Source organism: Scomber japonicus, chromosome 22 (assembly GCF_027409825.1).
Source record: "Scomber japonicus isolate fScoJap1 chromosome 22, fScoJap1.pri, whole genome shotgun sequence".
NCBI classification, from domain to species: domain Eukaryota; kingdom Metazoa; phylum Chordata; class Actinopteri; order Scombriformes; family Scombridae; genus Scomber; species Scomber japonicus.
This window is the reverse complement of record NC_070599.1, coordinates 17,442,720-17,463,899: the sequence shown is the minus strand read 5'-3', so window position 1 is coordinate 17,463,899 and position 21,180 is coordinate 17,442,720. Positions and strand designations below refer to the sequence as shown.

At 41.4% G+C, this 21,180-nt stretch overlaps 1 protein-coding gene across 1 annotated transcript; it reads left to right on the top strand.

Moving 5' to 3' along the window:
- Positions 1 to 5,158: 5,158 nt before the first annotated feature.
- On the top strand, positions 5,159 to 20,603 carry nat8l (N-acetyltransferase 8-like). Its single transcript, XM_053343591.1, has 3 exons — positions 5,159 to 5,462; positions 6,915 to 7,079; positions 20,236 to 20,603. The coding sequence occupies exons 1-3, from the start codon at positions 5,159 to 5,161 to the stop codon at positions 20,601 to 20,603; spliced, it is 837 nt and encodes a 278-aa protein (XP_053199566.1).
- The last annotated feature ends 577 nt before the right edge of the window (positions 20,604 to 21,180 follow it).

Below are 21,180 nucleotides of genomic sequence, written 5' to 3'. Positions count from 1 at the left end.
GCTTAACTGAAGTCCTTGATCAGAGGGGAGAATCGGAGGAGTGCGGCCCTGTTAGCTGGCCAAATTGTCACATTAGTGGTGCTTTTCTGAGATGAAAGACAAATCATCCTCATCAATCATTCCATTTTGGTCTGTTCGATATTTCCTGTATATATTGTTTTACTGGTTATAACCCCCCCCCTCGTGTGTTAATACTCCCGGGTCAAGAAGCTTCACTTACCTCAATAACAGACTGTATTCATGAGACTTGCTGACATGAACCATTGTAATAAGGTCAGACCAGCTCATTTTTCTTAGCTTGGGAGATCCTCCTGTTTCTTTCCACTACTAAGAGTTGCCGTTGCTACGCCGTTGCTACGCAGTCGTTGTCCTTTCGAAGTTCTACGTCGAGGGAGCGTTGTTGCTTGGGTGTGTGTGTGTGTGTGTGTGTGTGTGTGTGGTTTTAGAGGAGTCTCTACCTGTATCCTTGTTTATCTTCCGGTCACAGTAGCATGTAGCATTGCGCTTTGTGCTCTAATAACAGAAAACACATAACTTTTGTTCATTATTAATAAATAAAGCAACTGCCGGTGGAACTGACGCTTTGACCAGACCAATCACATCCCCTGCAGTCCGCGTTGCCATGACGCGGAGTTAGGATTTTTTGGAGGTGCACGTCAGGCTACGCCGTAGGGGTCCGCGTCGACACAGAAGTATAAATCAGCCTTAAGAGGCAATTGTTAGCTACACATTATTGTGTCTACAAGAGGCATATTTAAATGCTAAGATCAAATACTTCATTGAATATGTCCACAGGTCTAATGGTGAATTTCTGTATCTCAGAAACAGCTTCCAGTGTGGCGTTGCACCTCTGACTTGTGACCACAAGAGGGAGACAGGCCTCTGGAAGTAAGTGTGACAAAGAGAGATTTGAGCCTGAAAAAGGACTGAACTACTTTGTAATGCACGCAGGCACATATGGCAGAAGGACCGATAGAAGTACAAAATACTAAGTAGCTTATTGCTTTACTTTACTTTTGTCTTCACTTTTTTTTATTGCTTCAATAAAAATGTGTCAAAAATTAAATTAACCTTAATTCCCTGTTGCCATACGTGTTTAATCCAAATGAAAAGAATACACACAAGTAGTCTATGTTGATCTTTCTTTGTTCTTTTCTTATTCTTATTATAATATCTTAATGTATTATCCAGTACGTCACATAAGTATAGATACCATTATTTCCATTTTTATTCTATACTTATGTCAGCACCAGTTTATGCACATTCATATAATGTGTATATTTGTCAAGAGGAGAAAATGTGTTACACTCTCATTGAGAATTGTGCCCATGCAATACATACACATGAATCATTCATAAGCTTTTATGTGATTTCCTGCTGTGCTTCTAATCAATAATCACAATCATAAAATGATCACTTAGAATATCTCAGTGAAACACGCGTGTAAAAAGGAAAGCTGCTTTGATACTTGTTGAAAACATGAGATGATAACTAACCTGGCGCACCGTGCACACTGTGGGAAACACACTGAAGCTTTAAACTTCTGAGGAGACTCCTGCCGGGCTGCCAACTCACTGAAAGGAGTCAGAGGTCACGGCAGGAGCAGAATCAGGAGAGCCAGCAGTGGCATGGTGTGACCTTTTGAGTGGGGGCAGGGTGGAGGTTTCTTCAGCTGCAGAGAGACATAAAGTGTCAGAGTTCACATTCAAGATAATTAGAACAATATGTGGAGCTCTGAGCTCTTTCAACTAGTCAGTTAATGTGGAGAATGACTGAAAAGTACTTGGACACACAGTACTTTGCATTTTGTTTAAGTGTAACCACGCTAGACATGTGGCTTTAAGATGGCGATGTTGTTCAGAATGAAATATCTGTGAAATTTGGTTTTCCAAAAATGTTGTTTTCTACTTTGTAATTAGAAAATATAGCATGTAAAGGAGTCTTAAATCCTCACAGGGCTGCGTGTTACCAGACTTTGGGACACGTTTAAGTATGATTGTGGTGTAATTGTTTCCTTTAGGAAAGACGGAACCTAAGCATGTGTTGGACATGCTGATGTACTTTTCCCTCCTAATTTACAGCACATTGTAGTCCAGATAGTACAAGTATTGTTCACCATTGTCATGGATGAATTTTAACCAGGTCATTGTAAATCTATTCCCACACACCTCTGATCCATTAAGTTTTGAGAGTTTTCATCAGGTTGTGAGTTCAAAGCAATGTCATGACATGTGATAAGCATTCAGCTTTCTGTTGCGCTCAACCTCAAATGTCTTTATTCTGTTAGTTGAGTTTTTGTGTTTTTATATATTTTTTTGTATTTGTTTTGCAGTCACAGTCCTTATATAGACATTACTGTTTGGTATTGCACATATAAACTACTGCATGTGATTTGTGTTGGACTGCAGCACATTCACATATGCTCCAAAATGTCATTGGCTAAAAAAAAAGAAAAAAAAAAAAATTGTCATTAGTGGAAAATGAACTAGCCTCCAGCTAGCTGAATATAAGACAACAAAGAGTATACTCAGAAAGATACAAACTTTTTTCTTGGGGGGTAAAAAGTCTTTAAAAAATATAAAAAGTAAAATGTGTGAACTGCGATCTAAAAACAATACTGCATTTTGTCATAAATAAAAATTTTACTCATGTTTTAAGACACAAAGTACAACCTGGGACTGTTTGAGATTCTCACTGTATATTTTTTAACTTTAAATTTAGATTTTTTATGATTATGTTTTATGGATTTGATTTATGCATGTATGAATATGGATTTTATTTATGCATTCATGAATATATTTTTGAACAGTCTAAATGGCCACTGACTAGTGCTTTTTCGTGTTTATTTATATTTGATGTGGAGTTGATTCTTATGTTTTCTATGAAAATAGAAAGCAAACTTTAGTTGGTGTAGCATTTCCAAAAGTGCGGCACATACATAGTACTGCAGTGGCAAAATGGAGATAATGAAGTTTACATTTGGGCATATCATTAATATTTATTTTCATCATGTGCCTTTTAGTAGATTTATTGGGGTTGTCGTATGTATCACATCAGTCACTATAAAATGAGTGCTATTATGAATGTATTTACAACCTCATGTCATGGAAGCGAAATTATCGACAGCACTTGAAGGCGGCATTGCCAGGAGTGACCCAGAGGGAACCACTGCGCATGCTCAGAGCATCATCCACCCGGTCGGCATGGTGATACCCGCTGCAGGTGCTGATGCATAGAAAAAATATCTTTCTACCGCATTTTCTTGTAGACCAAATGTCCAGGCCGAGCGGGGACATGCGAGGACTTGCAGGTTATGTGTCTGCCTTGCACCTCCAGACTCCTGAAAGGTGGGAGGAAGGGGAGGTGGGGGGGGGGGGGGTGTCAGAGATCTCACAGAGGCAGGAGTGGGGGTAGGCGCAACCTTATCAATAGCAGGTTGCCTCTAATAATCCAGTTCAAACTAGTTCTGCGTTTATATATGCGACTGTGACTGCGAGGTTCAACACTTCGTCCAAGAAGTCTCAGCTTCAGATCCAAAACACATTCGCATATGTTCTGTTGGCTTCAAGGAAAAATACTCATTCCAGTTTTCTTCATTTCAGTGCCGAGGGAAACTTTATCGCATTATATTCATACTGCGTGCCAGTGATGCGCAAAAAAAGTGATACAGTTCAGACGTAATTTGAGCTTTTTTCCCCATGCAGCATCTTCATGAGTTCTCTTTGTCTCATTTGAGAGGGATAATTACATTATTTTTTTATGACATGCAAATATAAACTTCACTCCTTGGTCGTTAAAACATAATGTGCTATAATTAAAAAAAAAGAAAGAAACACACACACACACACACACACACACAAATAGTGACAACACTCATAGCACTTATTCTTGACTCTGTGTAATAACAATCACGGTTAATTACAGGGAGTGTCGAGGGACAACAAAGACCGGATCAAGCATCATCACCGTCGTCATCACCAGCAAGTGCCGCCGCCGCCGCCACAGTCGTGCGTAAAAGCCGGTATCGTCGTCGCTGTTGCTCCTACCACGGTGCTAGTCGCCGACAGATGGGCTAATGGCAAGTTTCAGATATGCAGTAAAGGCGAGATAATCTCCGTGTTAGGAGGCTGATGGATGACAGGAGCAGGGCGACAAAGCGAAGGGAAGCCGTGGAGGAATCACTGCACTGCAGCAGAGCTGTCAGTCAACAGGCAGATGAGGCTGGCTGCACACAGTGATGTGCAACCACTGCTCAGACATTAGGGCGACTACCAGCTGAATTTAAGGCTTTGTGATGACCTCTTAATGTCGATTTGTATCAGGATATAAATCTATATGTCTCACATCAGGGTCTTCTCCACCCCCCCCCCCCCCACACACATTGTCACAGTAGCCTCAATAGTATCGGAGATGTCCACCGATGCAAGTCATTTAGGAGTTTCAAAGCATCATCGACTCATTTTCACCTCAAATTTAATTATAACCCCAAATGAAGAGTAATTGCAAACTCGTTTTTTAATCGTTTAAGGATCTGCAGTAGCCTTGACACTAGGATTTCCTCCTGTTTTGACGCATCGCCCCCTCTTTACCTTGCGTCTTTGTGCTGCGTAGGCTATATCTCATCCTTTTCTAGCCACGGTATATCTCAACAAACCGGGGGATCCTCCTCATTGTGAGACATTATGAAGACAAGCCCTTGCTCAGAAACATCCTCTCTACGCAATCTCGCCAGCACCCCCCCCCCCCCTTCCCTCCCCCCTCCTCCTCCTCATGGGCCCACATCCTCAAAATACACACTTCGCCGGCATAGATGCAGAGAGAGATAGCTAGATAGAGAGAGAGGCAGTGTGTGTCTCTCCCTCCTCCCTCCTCCATCAGCATCTAACGGCGCATCGCTTCCACCAATCTGTGCAGCGAGAGGACCACCCCAACCCCTGAACCTGAATCTACCCGCCCTGCCCGCTTATAAATACTGCTTGACTCACGCCGGCAAGTCTTGGTCGTCAGAAACGCTCAGGGTTGCAGCAGAACATCCCCCTTCGTCTTATCCCCTTCATCGTTTCTCTGTTTTTTAAGAAAATCTCACGCATCATCCATTTTCACTCTCATTCTTTCCCCCTTTTTTCCGAACTGTAGTTGTTTTTTTGCGGCCAGTTGCATGCATTTTTCGTCTCCCAAAATGGTTTGCGAGACTAAAATTGTTGCGGACGAACACGATGCTATACCTGGGACCAAAAAAGAGTCGATCATGTGGAGCTCTCCTCCGTCCAGCGCGGCTCTGAACCCCAGCGAGGCCAAGGATGTGAGGAAAGATGCGGTTTTTATCCGCGAGTTCGAGCGCGGGGATCAAGAGGAGGTGCGCCGCATCTTTTACGAGGGTATTATGGAGAGGATACCCAACACGGCGTTTAGGGGGCTCAGGCAGCAGCCCAAGACCCAGTTTTTATATGCTCTGCTGACAGGTAAGTACTCTCATTACTTTTCATCATGTTGTCAGATAAAATGCATCACGTCGACTTTTGCGGGCGTATTTATTCCCACAACAAGCTCCAAAGCCACTTTTCTAATGATGAGAAAAACTTCAATGAAACATTCATTTTGTACAAAGTAATTATTCCACTGCCCAATTTAGCCATTTCCCATTTATTTCCCAGCTCATATCACAATATAGGTAGCTACATATTTCTGCTGCGCTTTCTTTTGATGTTTGCATCCCTCTGTGATTTATTTGAGGAACTTGTTTTTTTTAAAAATCCCACACAAATAACGTTTCTCTGCACCATGTAGCCCTGTGGGTAATGTATACAGTTAAGTTGAAATCTATTTGCAACACTTAATTTAAGGTGCCAGCGCGGCATTTCTTTACCCAGCACACAACACCGGCATGTTGCTCATCATGCAACAAAAGGCATGGCCAGGCGCATGGTGCATGTCATGTGTATAACCGGCGGGCCTGCTGATGATGTGATGACATACCGGTGCCGTGAATGAATGAGTGAATGAATTTGAGGATTGGCCCACAGGGTGCGCGCACGTTACCCAAAAAGAACTCCCCCGCGCAACCCTAACACACATATTACCCCCCCCCCCCCCCTCCCTCCCCATGGGCGCTCCCCCGCCTCTGCACAGCAGCCAATGCGCCAGTCATGCACGGACCTCGCTCGGCTTTTGTCGATGTTGCCGGCGCAGATAAAAAGCCTCATGTTTCGTGGCCGATTGTGTTAAGCACGTCGAAATCAAACAAACTGTTTCAAACTCAAACCATAGTATGAAGTTTTGGCGTGTGTGGAAAAAAAAGCATGACGTTAATTAGACTCATGCAAAACATATAGCGATTATCTTGCCTGTAAAATCCCCCAAATAATATTTTTTTTCAGCGCGGTCTGAATGTTTATGTTTGGATAGTTAGATGCTCTTTAATAGAGAGTGACGCGCTGAGGTTTCACACCACGCCGGGGTGCAGTGGAGTAAACCAACTACTGTGTTATTGCATGCCACACAACATGCTATGCAGCATCCAGCCTGCCTGTTTGTGTTCCCCTTTGCGCCCCCTAGCGACACATCTGACTAATTACTCCAATATGGACAATACTGGTTTGAAGAATTCAACACTAACAAATCAATCTCAATTGAAATCTGAGTTTTATCATGTGTGATTTTGTGCTCCTGCAGCTACACTGATATGCCTTCCCTCAAATTAATGAATGTTATTTTGCTGCCTTGTGTGAAACTAATCCTAATGTCTCTTGATCAGACTGTTATATTGTACTGTCATGTGATGAAACTGTTGCATTTATTGATGCTCATGTTATGTTGCCTCTTCTGTGTCTGTGTGGGGTCAAATTCTGCCAAAATCAAACATGTGATTCTCTTTTCTGACAGGTTTCGTTTATTTTTCTTCCATTTCTCCATAGTAATGTGCTTTTTCGTGACCAAATCCGTCACGCTGACCTGCTGTGCACCCCTCATTCTCATGGGTGCGCGCTACTACTACAGCAGGAAAGTTATCCAGAGTTATCTGGACTGTGCTCTGCACACGGACATGGATGACATAGAGGCTTATTACATGAAACCCACAGGTAAGACGAGGGACAAACCTCAGTGTTCTCACTTTAGTGTGAATAAATACACATGCGTTATCTGGTTTGTCAGTCGGCAATGCTCCACCACCAGTGTTGTTTAATGAAGAAAGTCGAGAGGGATGGCGATGAAGAGAATGTATAAAACTCTTTGTTTGTACTTTAAGAAGTTCAGGGCTGAAACTTTTCTGCAGCCGGAGGGAAAAAAGACAAAATCCCCCAAATAACAACATGAAAGGCAGAGTGACTGACGCTGTGAAACGTGGCTGCTTTTTGGGAGTCTTCAGGCAATGCAGAGGCAAGTCATTAAATATGCAGGTCGTCTCTCTGATTTCCTTTTCCTCTCTCTCTCTTTCCTTTCTTTCCCACCCCCTCCTCCCTGTCTCTTTCTCCACTGCTTCCCCCACTTGCTTCCAATCTGAGCTTCACTTGGTCATGGGCGGGGGTGGGTGGGTGTATACAACACAGGACTATTGATCACACGGAAGAAACTGCTGATACACTTTTCTGCAGTATACTCTGTGTCAGTGAGGCTCATTTCCTCCAGCGAAGCTTCTAATTTGGAAAAATCAATCCACGCCGAGTGAGACTTCAAACTATTCATTCCTCCTCAGGAGTTTAGCAGTTTTGGTTGTGAGTGATGAGAATGAGTCAACCACAAACACATGACACACTTCACACATTCCCCCTGCCCTGGAACTTCTTGGACGCATTTATCCCCTGTTAACCCAAACCACGTGGCCAATATAAAAAGCAGGTGTTAGTTAAGCCAGTCAATTGCCCCCTCATTGTCTCTTTCTTTCAGACATTGTGCCCTCTGGCTTGGTAATCCACTGCATACACAATTGCAATTTAGCATTCCCATTATTGCTGCAGGGCTGTGATGGTTTAGAGGGGGTCAGGCACCACTGCTCTTGGACAATGCTAATGATTATATCCATGCAAACTGAATGGGTCCAGGGGGATGAACACCTGGGCACCAACATGCAGTCCTGATGGAGAGGCACCGCTGACGTCACTGTCATTTGTTGCGGTGTGTGTGTGTTTGTGTGTGTGTGTTGTTTTGTGTGAAACGTGTGCAGGATGGCACGGCATGTGGCACGTAGGAGTGGGCGATTATGTGAAGAATACATAATTTGGCATACAGCAGAGAACTTGTTGAACTTAAAGAAAGCAGAAAACATATTTTCTCAACCGGGTTCTTACAATGAGCGATTGAGTTTGACATAAAAACATGATTTCCTGTCAAAGTTAGCAGTTTTGACCATTTTTACTGGAGGGATGTGTGTTGTTGCTGGTTTAAAGTTGTGGCGCTCGGTTGGAAAAAGGTGATAGGGGATGTCATGTACTTTCCTGCACGAATCAGAATTCAGCAACGTGTGAATGAACATCTGATGGCAGCTCTGGGGTTATTTGCTTAATCAAACCAAACCTAGCAAATAGTTTACCTTTAACTTTTTCACTCCTGATAAATAACACGTGAAACCAATTTTTAGGACCTCTAAGCCTGAATTTCATTAATGTCCGTAAGAAAATCGACCCAAAAAGTCTTTCTGCCATATTTTCAGATAATTGATTAATGAAAATGGAGATATATCAGAGAGTGGTGAAAATATGTAATGTTCCTTGTAGAATCACATATTCTGGGCTAGTTGACAACTAAACAGCTACTTTGTGCGATTTTGCATTTTGGTAATTGGCTTTCATTAGCAGCTACAAGCAGCTGGCAAAGGGAAGCAATTTAGCGTAGCTGAATCTTCCAACCTGCACAAAATGATGGCATATTTGAGATAGTGTCAGCACATTTCTGTCAGGCAAGCAGAAAAGTTTGCCCTGACACATCTAAAACATCTCAGTACACAATGTCTTCAATTGAACACTGTAGGAACAAGAGAAAGCAGTTGGAAATGTAACGATAGGATGGAAAATTTGAATATCCTCGCCAATACTGCATGTATACACGACAAAGGGCTTCTTCTGTAAACATGGTTGCCATTCAGATATAACATAACAGAGACAATAAAGACACATAAATGGTATAACAAGGGTATAATTGTTAAATGGTTGCATGAGCTGTGTGTGTGTGTGTGTGTGTATGAACCTTTGTGTTTAAGGGAGATTTGTGAGGCTTCATCTTCACTTCAACATTATTTTAATCAGTGTCCAATTACTGAGTTGTCGATCTGTTCATCAAAAAATGTAAATGTTGTATTTCTTCAACTCAGCAATCAATCAGCTTATAGGCGAAATCTGCTTTAGATGTCGACACAAGAAAGACAGACTCAAACAGAGAGAACTGTGTGACCTCTTCTTAAGATTTTTTTGGCAGAATATAAACTGAACAAAGCGGACACTGACCACAGGCCGTTTTGGGTGACAGGAAAAGAAGAAGACAGAACAGAAGGTGAACAGTAATAGAGAGCTGAGAGCGGCCACATGTCCCTGCCCACATGCCTCGACTACACCGATCAATACTCTTATCTCCTCTGTGTGTGTGTTGTGATCACTCACTCCACTGGCACTTAAGGCCAGCTGTCATCTCTTTCATTCTCCCCATAATAAAGTGTGTGTGTGTGTAGGCAGTGAGGTTGTAAAGCAAATTGAGGGAACAATGGTCAGAAGCATAAATGTATATCACTGTATAAAAAGCCACAAAAGCTCGTTACTTTAACAAAAACAGCGGCCGGCACAGCGAGTGCTCAAATCAATATTTGATCAATATCAAATATAATTCTAAAAAGCTATTATTTAAACTCAATAGTTCAATATGAGATTGACAAATTCAAATTAATGGAAAATCAATGTAACTGTAATATCTGCTGGCACAAAACTCTTTGTACATGCTGACTCCTCCTTATCCTTCTCTCTACTTCCCTGAGGCGATAAACCAATAATGAGTCAATCTGGCAATCAATAAGTGACCACCAATGATATGTTAACAACTGCAGTGCATCTTCCTGAATGTGAAACTGTAAATGAAGACAGGACATTCATAACTATTGAGGGAGTTTATCACATTTAGAAAAAACTATCACAAAGTACTATTTGAGCAGTTGACCCTGATTCATTGTACTGTATTCATCTAATCCACTTTGTACTCCTGCACTGGAAAATGTTAATATGCATATTTATTAAACCATGTGGCTTCATTACCAGAGAGAGAGAGGGAGAGAGGAGTGCATGACTCACACAAGAGAGACAAGACTAAGACTAATTTTCTTAGATAAACGAACAAAATTCAATTAAACTCAAGCCCGACTATGATCTGCAACCCCGTTTCACTGTTGACGATTTGCAGGCAACCGAGTTGTGTGTGATGATAAACGAGTCACAAATGTAATTAAATAATAGCAGTGAACAATCAATCAAAGTGAAATATGATGCTTTTTATTGTGTGAACATAGCAAACTTGATCGTCGTCTAAAAAAAGCTCATAACCGACTGGCACTATATGTGTGTGTCCACTCCAAACAGTAAATTTAGGCTTCATGTAAAACTTTCTCTGTTTTGCAATAACAATAATATAAATAATGTTTATTTGGCTCTGGACAGTGCCAATGAGTGGATGACCTACACTCCTCACTGTTCTTGAATGCATCCTGTGTAGGCTTAAGACTGAAGCTGCTGCTGTACTACCAGTTCAGTTTGTGGCAGTTTCATTAGATGTGCACATATGTGTGAATGGAAATCTAATTTGCATTTCAAGACTTTCTTAATTTCATTTTATCTAATTAGAATCTCTGGACTTTTTTTTTTTTTTTTTGAAAGTGCAATCCGAAAACATTTTTTTAGTATTTACTCACAGGAGCAAGCTAGAGTTGAGTTGGGCTGAACCATTTGTAGCATATGTAGCTGAAATATTTGACTATTGTGCTCATTTGCAGAACATTTGGACCTGTTCATGTCAAGCACTGATCTCATCCAAGGAATGTTTACACAGTTGTTCACTCCTCTCATATGAAATTAATATCTGAGCTACAACTCCCCATAATCCCATAGGGCCAAAACAAAAACAAGCAAAGGGACAGCAGATTAAAATTTACTCTGATGCAATGACAATAAGGTTAAATATAATCTAATGTAATACTAATATTTATATTTCATATTGAACGCACTCCCTTACAAATCAAATCAAATTAAATAAACACACCAAGATGTTCAAACAGTAGGTGGACAACTTTCCTCCTCCCTTGTATAATTTACTTGCTCAATCACTTTAGGTCACTCCGGAGCAGCTTAGCACCTAAAAAGTGAATATAATGTAATGAGGGAGGCACCATACACCAAGCCAAACCCTCCCCATCTGGAAGTGATACCCACTCAGTAATACTGGCTGTTTAATGAGGCGCCATGACCACTGCAGAGTCTCATCAAGGCGAGAGACCGTTGTGTGTGTGTGTGTGTGTGGGGATGAGTTTGAGCTTGCTCTGTTCCAGTGGAGAGAGCAGCTTCCTCCACCAGTACCTGCTGTGCTTATTTTAGCTCTGAACGACAGACAGAGAGAGAGAGTGAGAGAGAGATAGACAGAGACAGAGAGAGAGAGAGAGAGAGAGAGAAAGAGAGAGAGAGAGAGAGAGAGAGAGAGAGAGAGAGAGAGAGAGACAGAGAGAGAGAGAGAAAGGGAAATATGTGAAGTGAGGAAGTGCTAGATAGAAAACGGGGGCATCTGTGGGAGGGGTGTGATCCTCAACTATAAAAGATATGTTTTGTGTGTGTGGGAAAGAGAGGAAAATGAGGAGTTTGCTGGTTAGCACACAGGCGAAGTAATCTCTGGGGGGATATTTCAGACTCGTCAGCTAAAGCAGTGAGACTACCATTTCTTCCACCCTCGTTTCCTCCGACTAAACTCTAAACAAAACGTCATAGATCTAGCAATTTTCACACAAAACACTACTCTCTTGTCACAAATCATGTGTGAGGCATGTTATTAGCTAACGAGCCACTCTGGTCATATGTGCCTTATGCTATATAAGAGCTGCAACATCATTTTCTCTTTCTCTCCCACCTGTATCGCCCCTCCTCCTCTTTTCCTCATCTACACTGAAGGTGCACTGGAGGCGCTGCAGAGGCCAACTGGGTTATCCATTATCCTGGCACAGAGGAAGTGATGCCTCCTCCCAGGAAAGGAAACAGCCTCCGGTCTCATTTAAAAAGCTGAAAAAATGCAAACAAAATGTAATTTACTTTTAATTTGTTCATTTATCAGAAGACTTTAACTGCAACATAAATACATAGGCATGCAATTTTTATACAGAAAGACAAAGGAAGACTGTACAATTATTATTTTTCAAAGGTCATATATTTATTGTACCATCCTCACTAACTTAAACCTTTCCTCTGCTTTACATCATTGCAAAGTTAATAATGTTTTGGACAAAAAAAACGGTTGAAATAGCTGTTTAATCAATAATTAAACTATAAATAGGCAGCTGATTCTCAAGTGAGTAGGGTCAATATGAACCTACAGCCTGTTAGCTTAGCTTAGCATCATGACTGGAAACTGCCAGAAAGCCAACACTTTACCCATAATGTCAAACTATCACTTTAACCACAACAAATACATGTTATTATTTTATGTACTTGTCATTTATGTTGGACATACAAAGCCAGTGTATCTGAGCACAATCAAAAGGTACTATACAGAGACCACCACACACATCACAGTTTTAGATTATCAGTACTCCCAAAGCTCCTTTAGACCACTAGCTGACTGCTGTTCCCAGACTGTACATGTGAGAAACTCACGGCCTCACTAGTCCATTACCCCAGCTGTGCTCTGCACCTATGTGAACATGTGCATCTCGTCTATTCAGCGTTTTGAAGAAGTGGATCATTAATAATGTCCTCAACCTTTTGTTTCACATTCTGCTTCAATCAATACAGAACAAAGAGACTCGTTGGAGACACAAGATGACGTGTCAACAGCAGCATCATTAATTGCAGCATTGTGCATTTTCTCTTCATGATGACAGTCTTGTGACCAATCACATGTCTGATCATCAGAGAGAAGCTCTTTTTAAAGCCTGGTATTGACATGTGAGTGATTACATGTGCGCACTAGAGATTAAATGTGCTTTCTAGATGTAGCAGGCAGGAGTCGCATTTTGCATCTTGGTGTGAGGCCCTATGTGGTGGCCTTTGACCCCAGGAGAGAGACAGAGAGGGAGGGGGGGATAGAGAGAGAGAGTAGCCCTGGCTGCCGTAGTAAAGCTGTACATGTGAACAATGGCATGCACTCAGTAAAGTGTAGCATGTGTGTAAAATGTGCACATGTACATGCATGGTTGTATACATACAAGCAACATGCATAGATGCGTTGATGGGCAGCAAGGCAGTAAAAACCAACAGTAAAGGGCCAGATAATGAGTTCCTGTGAGCTAATGGACACAGCAGAGAAGCTCACATATTGTATGAGTGCATGAGCCTCGGTTAATTGTGACAACACACAGGTCAATGCGTCGGTCTCCTTTGCATATTGGGTTTGACTTCAAGGCCAAGTTGATAGTAAAACCTCTTCCGCTTTAATCCAGGCTTCAATACACATGAATTATTCATTTTTTGTAAGTGCACTGTTGTGTGCTTGTGTCTCAAAAGTGTGTTCGGCATCTGACAGTCACCTCCTCTCACCCTCATTTGTCCGTGCCTGAGGAAAAAACTGCTGATGTGTGGCTTACATGTGACAGGCTAATCCATCCTCCTAACATGCACTCTGACCTCAGGAGAAGGGTGTGTCTGTATAGAGGGGCATGAAGGAGGGAGTGTGGGTTGTATATAGAAAAAAAACAAAGATCAGTTTCAAAAGCATTGAAACTATTTTCTACTTCAATGAAAAAGACGTATATTAAAAAAAAGAATAACATAAAGATATAAAGTGCATCAAAATTATTTTAAATTTGTGCGTTTTGGGGTGTCGGTTCCTTGTTCACTCTTTTCTAGTTAGCTGCAGCTTCTTGTCTACATGTTTTAACATTTAAGTGCAAAAATAATCAGTTTTCAGGCTGCTAATATATTGAAAAATATATATGAATGTTGCTTTTGGAGCCATTGGTCCTATAGGATTTCATATGTTATCCTCCTCTCCTTCAAAGCACAGCATGCATGTCTTTTTAGTGGAGAATGAATAACTATTATAGACAATGATGCTTTAACATCATCCGATCTAACACTGTGTATATGTCAGGTGTTCAGATCATCGCCAGAGGCCTATTCGCCATTAACACCTCCCAGGGTCATATTAATCATGCGGTGATGCAACTGTTTCAGAAACACTCCTGAAACATAAATCACCGCTGCTTAATGTACCCTGCAAATATGACACACATGCTGCGCTGAGATATGAAACTCACACACACACACACACAAGTAACCATATAAATTTGCTGCTTCATTATTAGAACACAAAGCAAATAGTAACAATACACAGAGACTAAAGTCAAGCCACTTATGAGCTTTTGTCAGCGCTTACACCCACAGAGTGCTCGGGACAGTGTTTGGCTCACAGAGGAGTGAACCTCTTCCCAGAGAGGCGGCGTCTAGACTGAACGCTTATCAAATGAATTAGCCCTCTAGGTTTCATCTGAAGGAAAAGAGAATAATCTCATTAGACACCATAAAACTATTCCTGTGTATGCCCCTTGTGTGTGTTGAGAGAATGTGTGCACTATTTGTGCTGGGTTCATATCGCAGCATCAGCCAGGATTTAACACTCCCACACACATGCATGAAGGCATATTAATATCCTTGTAAAGTAGTTAAAGATATTTGATCCGTCGCATTGAGAGAGCTGTAATCAGATTCTTGCTTGTGAGAGAATCCTTCTGAATAATTTCCAGGGTTCACAGCTCTTCCTCTTTTTTCTCGCCTTCACTCTCTACCGTGATTTATTTTTTGTCTTGAGATCATCTGTATTCTTCATGTCCCCTCCCCCCCTCTGTAATAATGGTAGATTCTCTGTTCGCCCTCCCCCCCCTTTCGGGTTTGTATGCCCTAGCAGCAATAATGGATCCTTTCAGGCTCATCACTATTACTGTTAACACAAATACTTCCCTCCTCCTCCTCCTTCTCTGCTCACTCTTTCTTTCAAAGGAGAACAGATGCGTGACTTCTTCTTCTTCTTTTTCTTCATTGTTCCTCTTTCCTCTCTTTTCAACTTCTTTTATATGTGAGTAAGCTCCATTAATATGACTTTCTGGCCTCACCTAATCATGGGCGTTGCATTGACATCATCTAATATTCATGTATTACCACTGTATCAACGAGTACTACACATTGCACTACTACAATATTGTTGGACTCAGTTTTAAAAAAAAGGGGATAAAACCGATGCAGCAGAACCAGAGATATTAAAACCTGGTGCCTACATTACCCACAATGCAACCTCACTGCTCACAATTCAGATGGACAATAGTGGATGTTATGCTAGTAGCAGGTAATGTGGCCTTAACCTGCCAGACTCAAGCAGAGTTGAGGAGTGGGTTACAGAGGTCTGGTAATCTCACTTCTTGTGAACGTCAAACCCTGAGATACTTTTATTTTCAAACTTGTAGTCTTCACTTTCAGTGGAGTTCCCCTTTAAGCAACAGAGAGCGTAGTGCATTGCTCACTACAGAAAAATGTGTTTAGGTCTTTTTAGAAAACAGTCTTACTCATTCCCTCTCTCCACCTGGTGTGTTGAATTAAACCTGTAGTGATACAAAGAGGAAAAGTAGATAAGAGGAGGAGGCGTTAAGATACAAAGAAAAAACATTCGGCTTGTCCCAAAAATGTCAGCCATCCCAAAACCTTGCACTACAGACTTGTTTTATTTGTTTGTTTAACTATGAGGCAAAAATTCAGACTTCCCCAACAGTTCTGACATATATAATAATTTCTTCATCCATCTTTTTTTCTCTTTGTTGTCCTATTATAAAATAAACTTTGGGCTCTAGGAAATTATAATAGGCATTATTATCTGATATTTTACACACAAAATGATTAATTTAGAAAATAAAATACTAGTCTTAATCATCTTGCTCTGTCTGTCCAACTTGCTTAACAGAGAATTATTAATGCTAAAAAGCTCAAACTCCCAAGTATTAAACTTATCCTATCTCAGGTATTGGGTTGACAGGAACCTTAAATTAATCCACACAGCACCACTGAGGCAGTTATAAGAAGTGTCTTGCTCAAGAAAGGCTTTACAGTGACTGTAGGCACTTTTTCTCACAGTCAGTGTTTTGATTCCAATTTGCCACCCTCTGGCCACAAACTGAGGAATGATGCATGACACACAAAGCACCTTTTATTTTCGTTAACCGTGACATTTTAATTGCAGATTTGCAGACTTGATGAAGGTCTAAACCCCCTCTGCTTCTTTTCTCACAAGCTACTTTCTAAATCTACCTTTAGTTCTTTCTATTTCTCTCAGTATCTCTCTCCATCTTCTTATCTCTGGGAAGTGCAGTTCCCAGCAGAAATAGTGATAGGGCATTACATCTACGTAGTTTAATAGTAGCAGTGTCAGATGCAGCCGATGTCAAGTTCCTTGAACCGCGATGTCAGGAAGCTCAGAGGTCAACATACCCTTCTTAGCTTTCAGAGGAAAAGTAGAGTCAGAGGGGGAGGAGGGGCAAAGAGGAATGTATTATTAGTTTGTTTCACTGTGGTTCATTGTAGTGCTGGGAGATATGGACAAAATCAAAGATCCTGATATTGATATTGCAACAATAATTGCAGGCAATAATCACCAGAAATGTGGATATAATGATGTGAAGAGGGTAAAGACAAATAAAAGAACAGCTACAACAGTTTGGCAAGTTTACAAATTACATAATTTTACTGCAATGCAGCTTTTAAAATTAGGGAAAGTCAACGCTTATGACGTATCATGATATTGCAATTCCCAAATCTTAGACGAGATCTAGTCTCATATCGCGATATCAACATAATATTGATATATTGCCCCCATCCCTAGATCATTGTCTCATGTGATCCGAGTGATCTTTTTGAGACATGTTGTTAAGTAATACGCACAGTCTGATAGGCAGAGGGGTGGTTGGCGTGCATGCTTTCCTGTGCTGTCCTCATTCCTGGCACAGGGCTCAGTTCAGACAGATGGTCAGGAGGGCTTTATAGAAGCGTACCCCCCCTCCCCCCCCTCCTTTGGCTCCAACACACACACATAGACACACACACACACACACGGGCACGAGCATAATAATGCCGACCGAGTGCTCCAGGAGTTGACAGTGCAGCTTTGACATCTGTCCATAATGAAACATCATTGCATCGTATTAGTGAAGGCCGTGAGACCACTTACAACTTTGAAGCATTCAGACAATCTCTTAAATCCATTAGTCACAGCTGTGCAAATTGACTTCACACTTTGACGACCCAGAACGGCAGCGAGCAATTAGGTTTTAATGTCCTTAAAGTTTGAGGGAATTTAGTAACCAGAAATGTAGCGTCAGAAAACTGCATGGCCATTTCTTGATCTGTCACTTTTCCTACCAGTTTGTCACCAAAATTGGATCTCGTAGGGTGAATCTTCAACATCTCAACTGTGGTTATTGGATGCTCTGTTGTTATCTTGGATGTTTGGGAGGGAGAGCCTTTTGGCACTTCAGATAGCTATGAATCTCCCTGCAGATAATTCAAGAATTCCTCAGAGATTAGTGAAACTCACTGGTTGCACATAATCTCCCAGTGATGCCGTACCCCCGTCTAGCTATCAATGCGGGGAGTGCTTGGGCTTGCCTGTTTGCCGCTGCAACCTACATGAGACAGTTGTTTGATTCAGTACCAGAAGCCTTGAGATCGGCTTAACACGGGCCTGCAGGGGCATCAAATCCCTCCTGACACACAGGAATCCCGGAGAAGCGTGATGTAAATGTCACCACGGCATGTGTGTGTTTTTTATTTTATGTTTTGTACGTGCAAGAATACAGCAGAAATAAAAGCGAGTAATAGTAAGAGAAAGTTAAAGAGAGAATTAGGATTTAGTTTTTATGGACAGACAGATTTTTATTGTCAGGTCAGGTCAACCTCTGCTAGTCACGACAGTCAGATTTACTTTATCTATAACAGACAGATGGCATTTTAGTTCAAAACCATGTAACCACTGTCACCACATGCCATAAATATGACTGACATTGATAGAAAGGCTATTTGAACATGATTACGTAATAAAAACGGGAGGATGAGAGGGTCATTTTCCTTGAAAGATTACGATCGGTAAAGGAAATTAAGCATAGGGCACGCACCTTTACGCCTGGCTTGGTTTAAATGCTAGTTTAAAATTGCCTGATAAAGATTCAAAGGAGAATGATTTCAAAAGAAGCATGATGACCTGTAACATTACTTACTTGTGACATTTTTCCCTATTTAACTGTAAGAACCAGTGGAGTTTTAGTAGATGTGTTGAGTCAGAGTAAACGTGGGGACTTTGAATAACTAAGGAATTTCACTTTTGAGCAATTTTCAAGCTCTGTAACTACACACAAAAGAAGGTGACACAGCCAACAAGACACATTTTGAGTTATACTGAAGGTGCTCTGTATCTTTTTCTCTCATTGTTATGCCCCAAACACTATCATTGTGAAGAATTTCCCAAACACAATCACTCAGTGTCAAAGTGAACACACTACAAACTGCAGAGAGAATATAGATTGATATTAAAACGGGTTGCTATTTAAGCTCTTAGCGGGACTCTGGTGGAGGAGCATTGTCTGCTGACATTTTATCTGTATTGGTCTAACCTTGTTTGTCTGTCTGTGTATGTGCTAGTCTTTTTATGTCTGCCTGTCTGTCTGCCTGTCACCAGTACCTGTCTGAGTGTCAGATCTATTAACTCAGGGATACAGCAAGTCTCTTACACAGTATGAGTTGCTGTAAAAATGCTTTATCCCTGCCTATTTTCTAAATACACAATGGTGTTTATACAAAATGAGAATCAGTTCATGTAACACAATTGACTATCTAAATCAGGAAATACCACATCACTTTTTCTAATTGCCAAAAAAATGTGTCTTTTTCTATCCTTTTTGTCTCTGCTCCACTACACTGTAATCCCTAAGTGACTGCTCTGTCATGCCTTTGCTTTTAATCAGCAGCATCTAACTGAGTGGCTAATGCCATTAAGCGCCAGTCAGATACTGGTCTCTGCCCTCCTCATTCATCTACTCCCTGCCTTCCTTATTCTTTTCTCCCTTCCCTTGTTCTCTCCACTCAGACCATTTAAGCCATTACGACAGACCACATGCTGCTAATGGAAACAGACGACGTTCATTTTTACTTGAGTTTGTGGCTCTAAACACTTTCATCCATCCCCCTTGCCATTCCAATCATTGCTTTGACCCATCTAATTACCAGTTTTGTTTTTGCAAGCCATTCATGTCGCATACTTGGTTAAATAAGATTTGCGTACCATTACGTTAGGGCATGTTTTCAAGGCAAGTTGCCAGTTTTTCTTCAGTATCAAATCTTCAACTGTAGAAAGTATTTGGTTTCAACTTTTCTATGAAATGTGGTCACGAGTGTCAGTGTATTGGAGCAGCTGAGAGTGAGAGTCTCTACTCTTCACTGTTTCCACTTACAAAAAATGATCTCAAAAAGATTAAAACAGTAGAGCAATTAAACTAAAACTAAACTATATTCTGAGAAGCTTTAGACTCTGTTACTTTTATATCTTGAAGGTATAGTTTGATAGTTTTAGAAACAAGCTTATTTGCTTTTTTTGCTGAGAGTTAGATGAGAAGATTGATACTGTGTGGTGATTTTGAAGCTATATGGTAGGTCACATCAGCTTAGCACAAAGACTGGAAACACTGGGTAACAACAACCCTAACCCTAACCCTAACCAGCACCCTTAATACTCAAAAATGAATTAAAGAACATGTAATATGTCAATTTAAATTGTTTTTTACACTTCTGATTCCGTTACCTTTGGGTAAAACTATGCTAGCTGTTTCCATTTGTTTTCAGTCTTTGTGCTAAGCTAAGCTGACCAGCTAATGATAGTAGCTTCATATTTACCATACAAACATGAGAGTAGTATTGGTCCCCTAATCTCTTGGCAAGAAAGCAAAACACTTTATCCTTGTTTCCAGCCTTTGCAATAATCTGCTTGCACAAAACAAACTAAATTATATCAAACTTTTCCCCTCTTGCTCTCTGCCAGGCTCCTGTTTCTGGGTGGCAGTGCTCGACGGACGTGTGGTGGGCATCGTGGCGGCACAGGGCCGTGAGGATGACAACACGGTCGAGCTGCGACGCATGTCGGTGGACTCGCACTACCGCGGCAAAGGCATCGCAAAGGCACTGGGTCGTCGTGTTCTGGAGTTTGCCGTGCGCAACAACTACGCCGCTGTAGTCCTCGGCACAACGGCTGTCAAATTGGCCGCTCACAAGCTGTACGAGTCGCTGGGATTCCGCCGAACAGGCCAGAGCGAGGACTACAGGCTCCCTGGAATGAGCCGCTCGCCGCTGGAGAGGCTCTTCTTCCAGATCCGCTACAGCCGCTACCGCCTGCAGCTCCGCGAGGAGTGAGAGGTGACAGGGAGAGGGAGAGAGAGATGGAGAGGGGGAGTTGGAGAAAGAGAGGGACAGAGAGAGAGAGCAACAACCCTCCTTCACCTGAGAGCCCCGACTGCATCCTCTCCTCTGACAGCTTTTATTTATTTTGTGTCATTAGAGATAACTTCGAGTACTACTTAACACTTCTACTATTTCATCTTTAAAGTCACTAACGTTTTTATTACTATTATGCTTTTGTTGCTGTTGTTTTTGTATTATACTTTTACATTTTAAATAAGAGTTTGTTTCTTTTCTTCTATTTTATTAATCTGTTTTTTTGTATCTTTACCCCTCCCTTTCCATTGTGGGAGAAAAAAAAAAATTGGCATTCATAGAAGACATCTAAGTGGCACCCTGATAGGCACCCTTCCTTGTCCCTTTGGTTTCAAGATCATGTGACTCAATCAATACTACCCTTCATTACTATTCCACAATGCCTCTCTTTACCCCTCCCCCATTACCTCAAGCCTTCCCCTCCACCTCCCCTAATTTTCCCACGACAGGTTTAGACAAGTGCAATGAGACATTTGCATTATGTTTCACTGGGGGT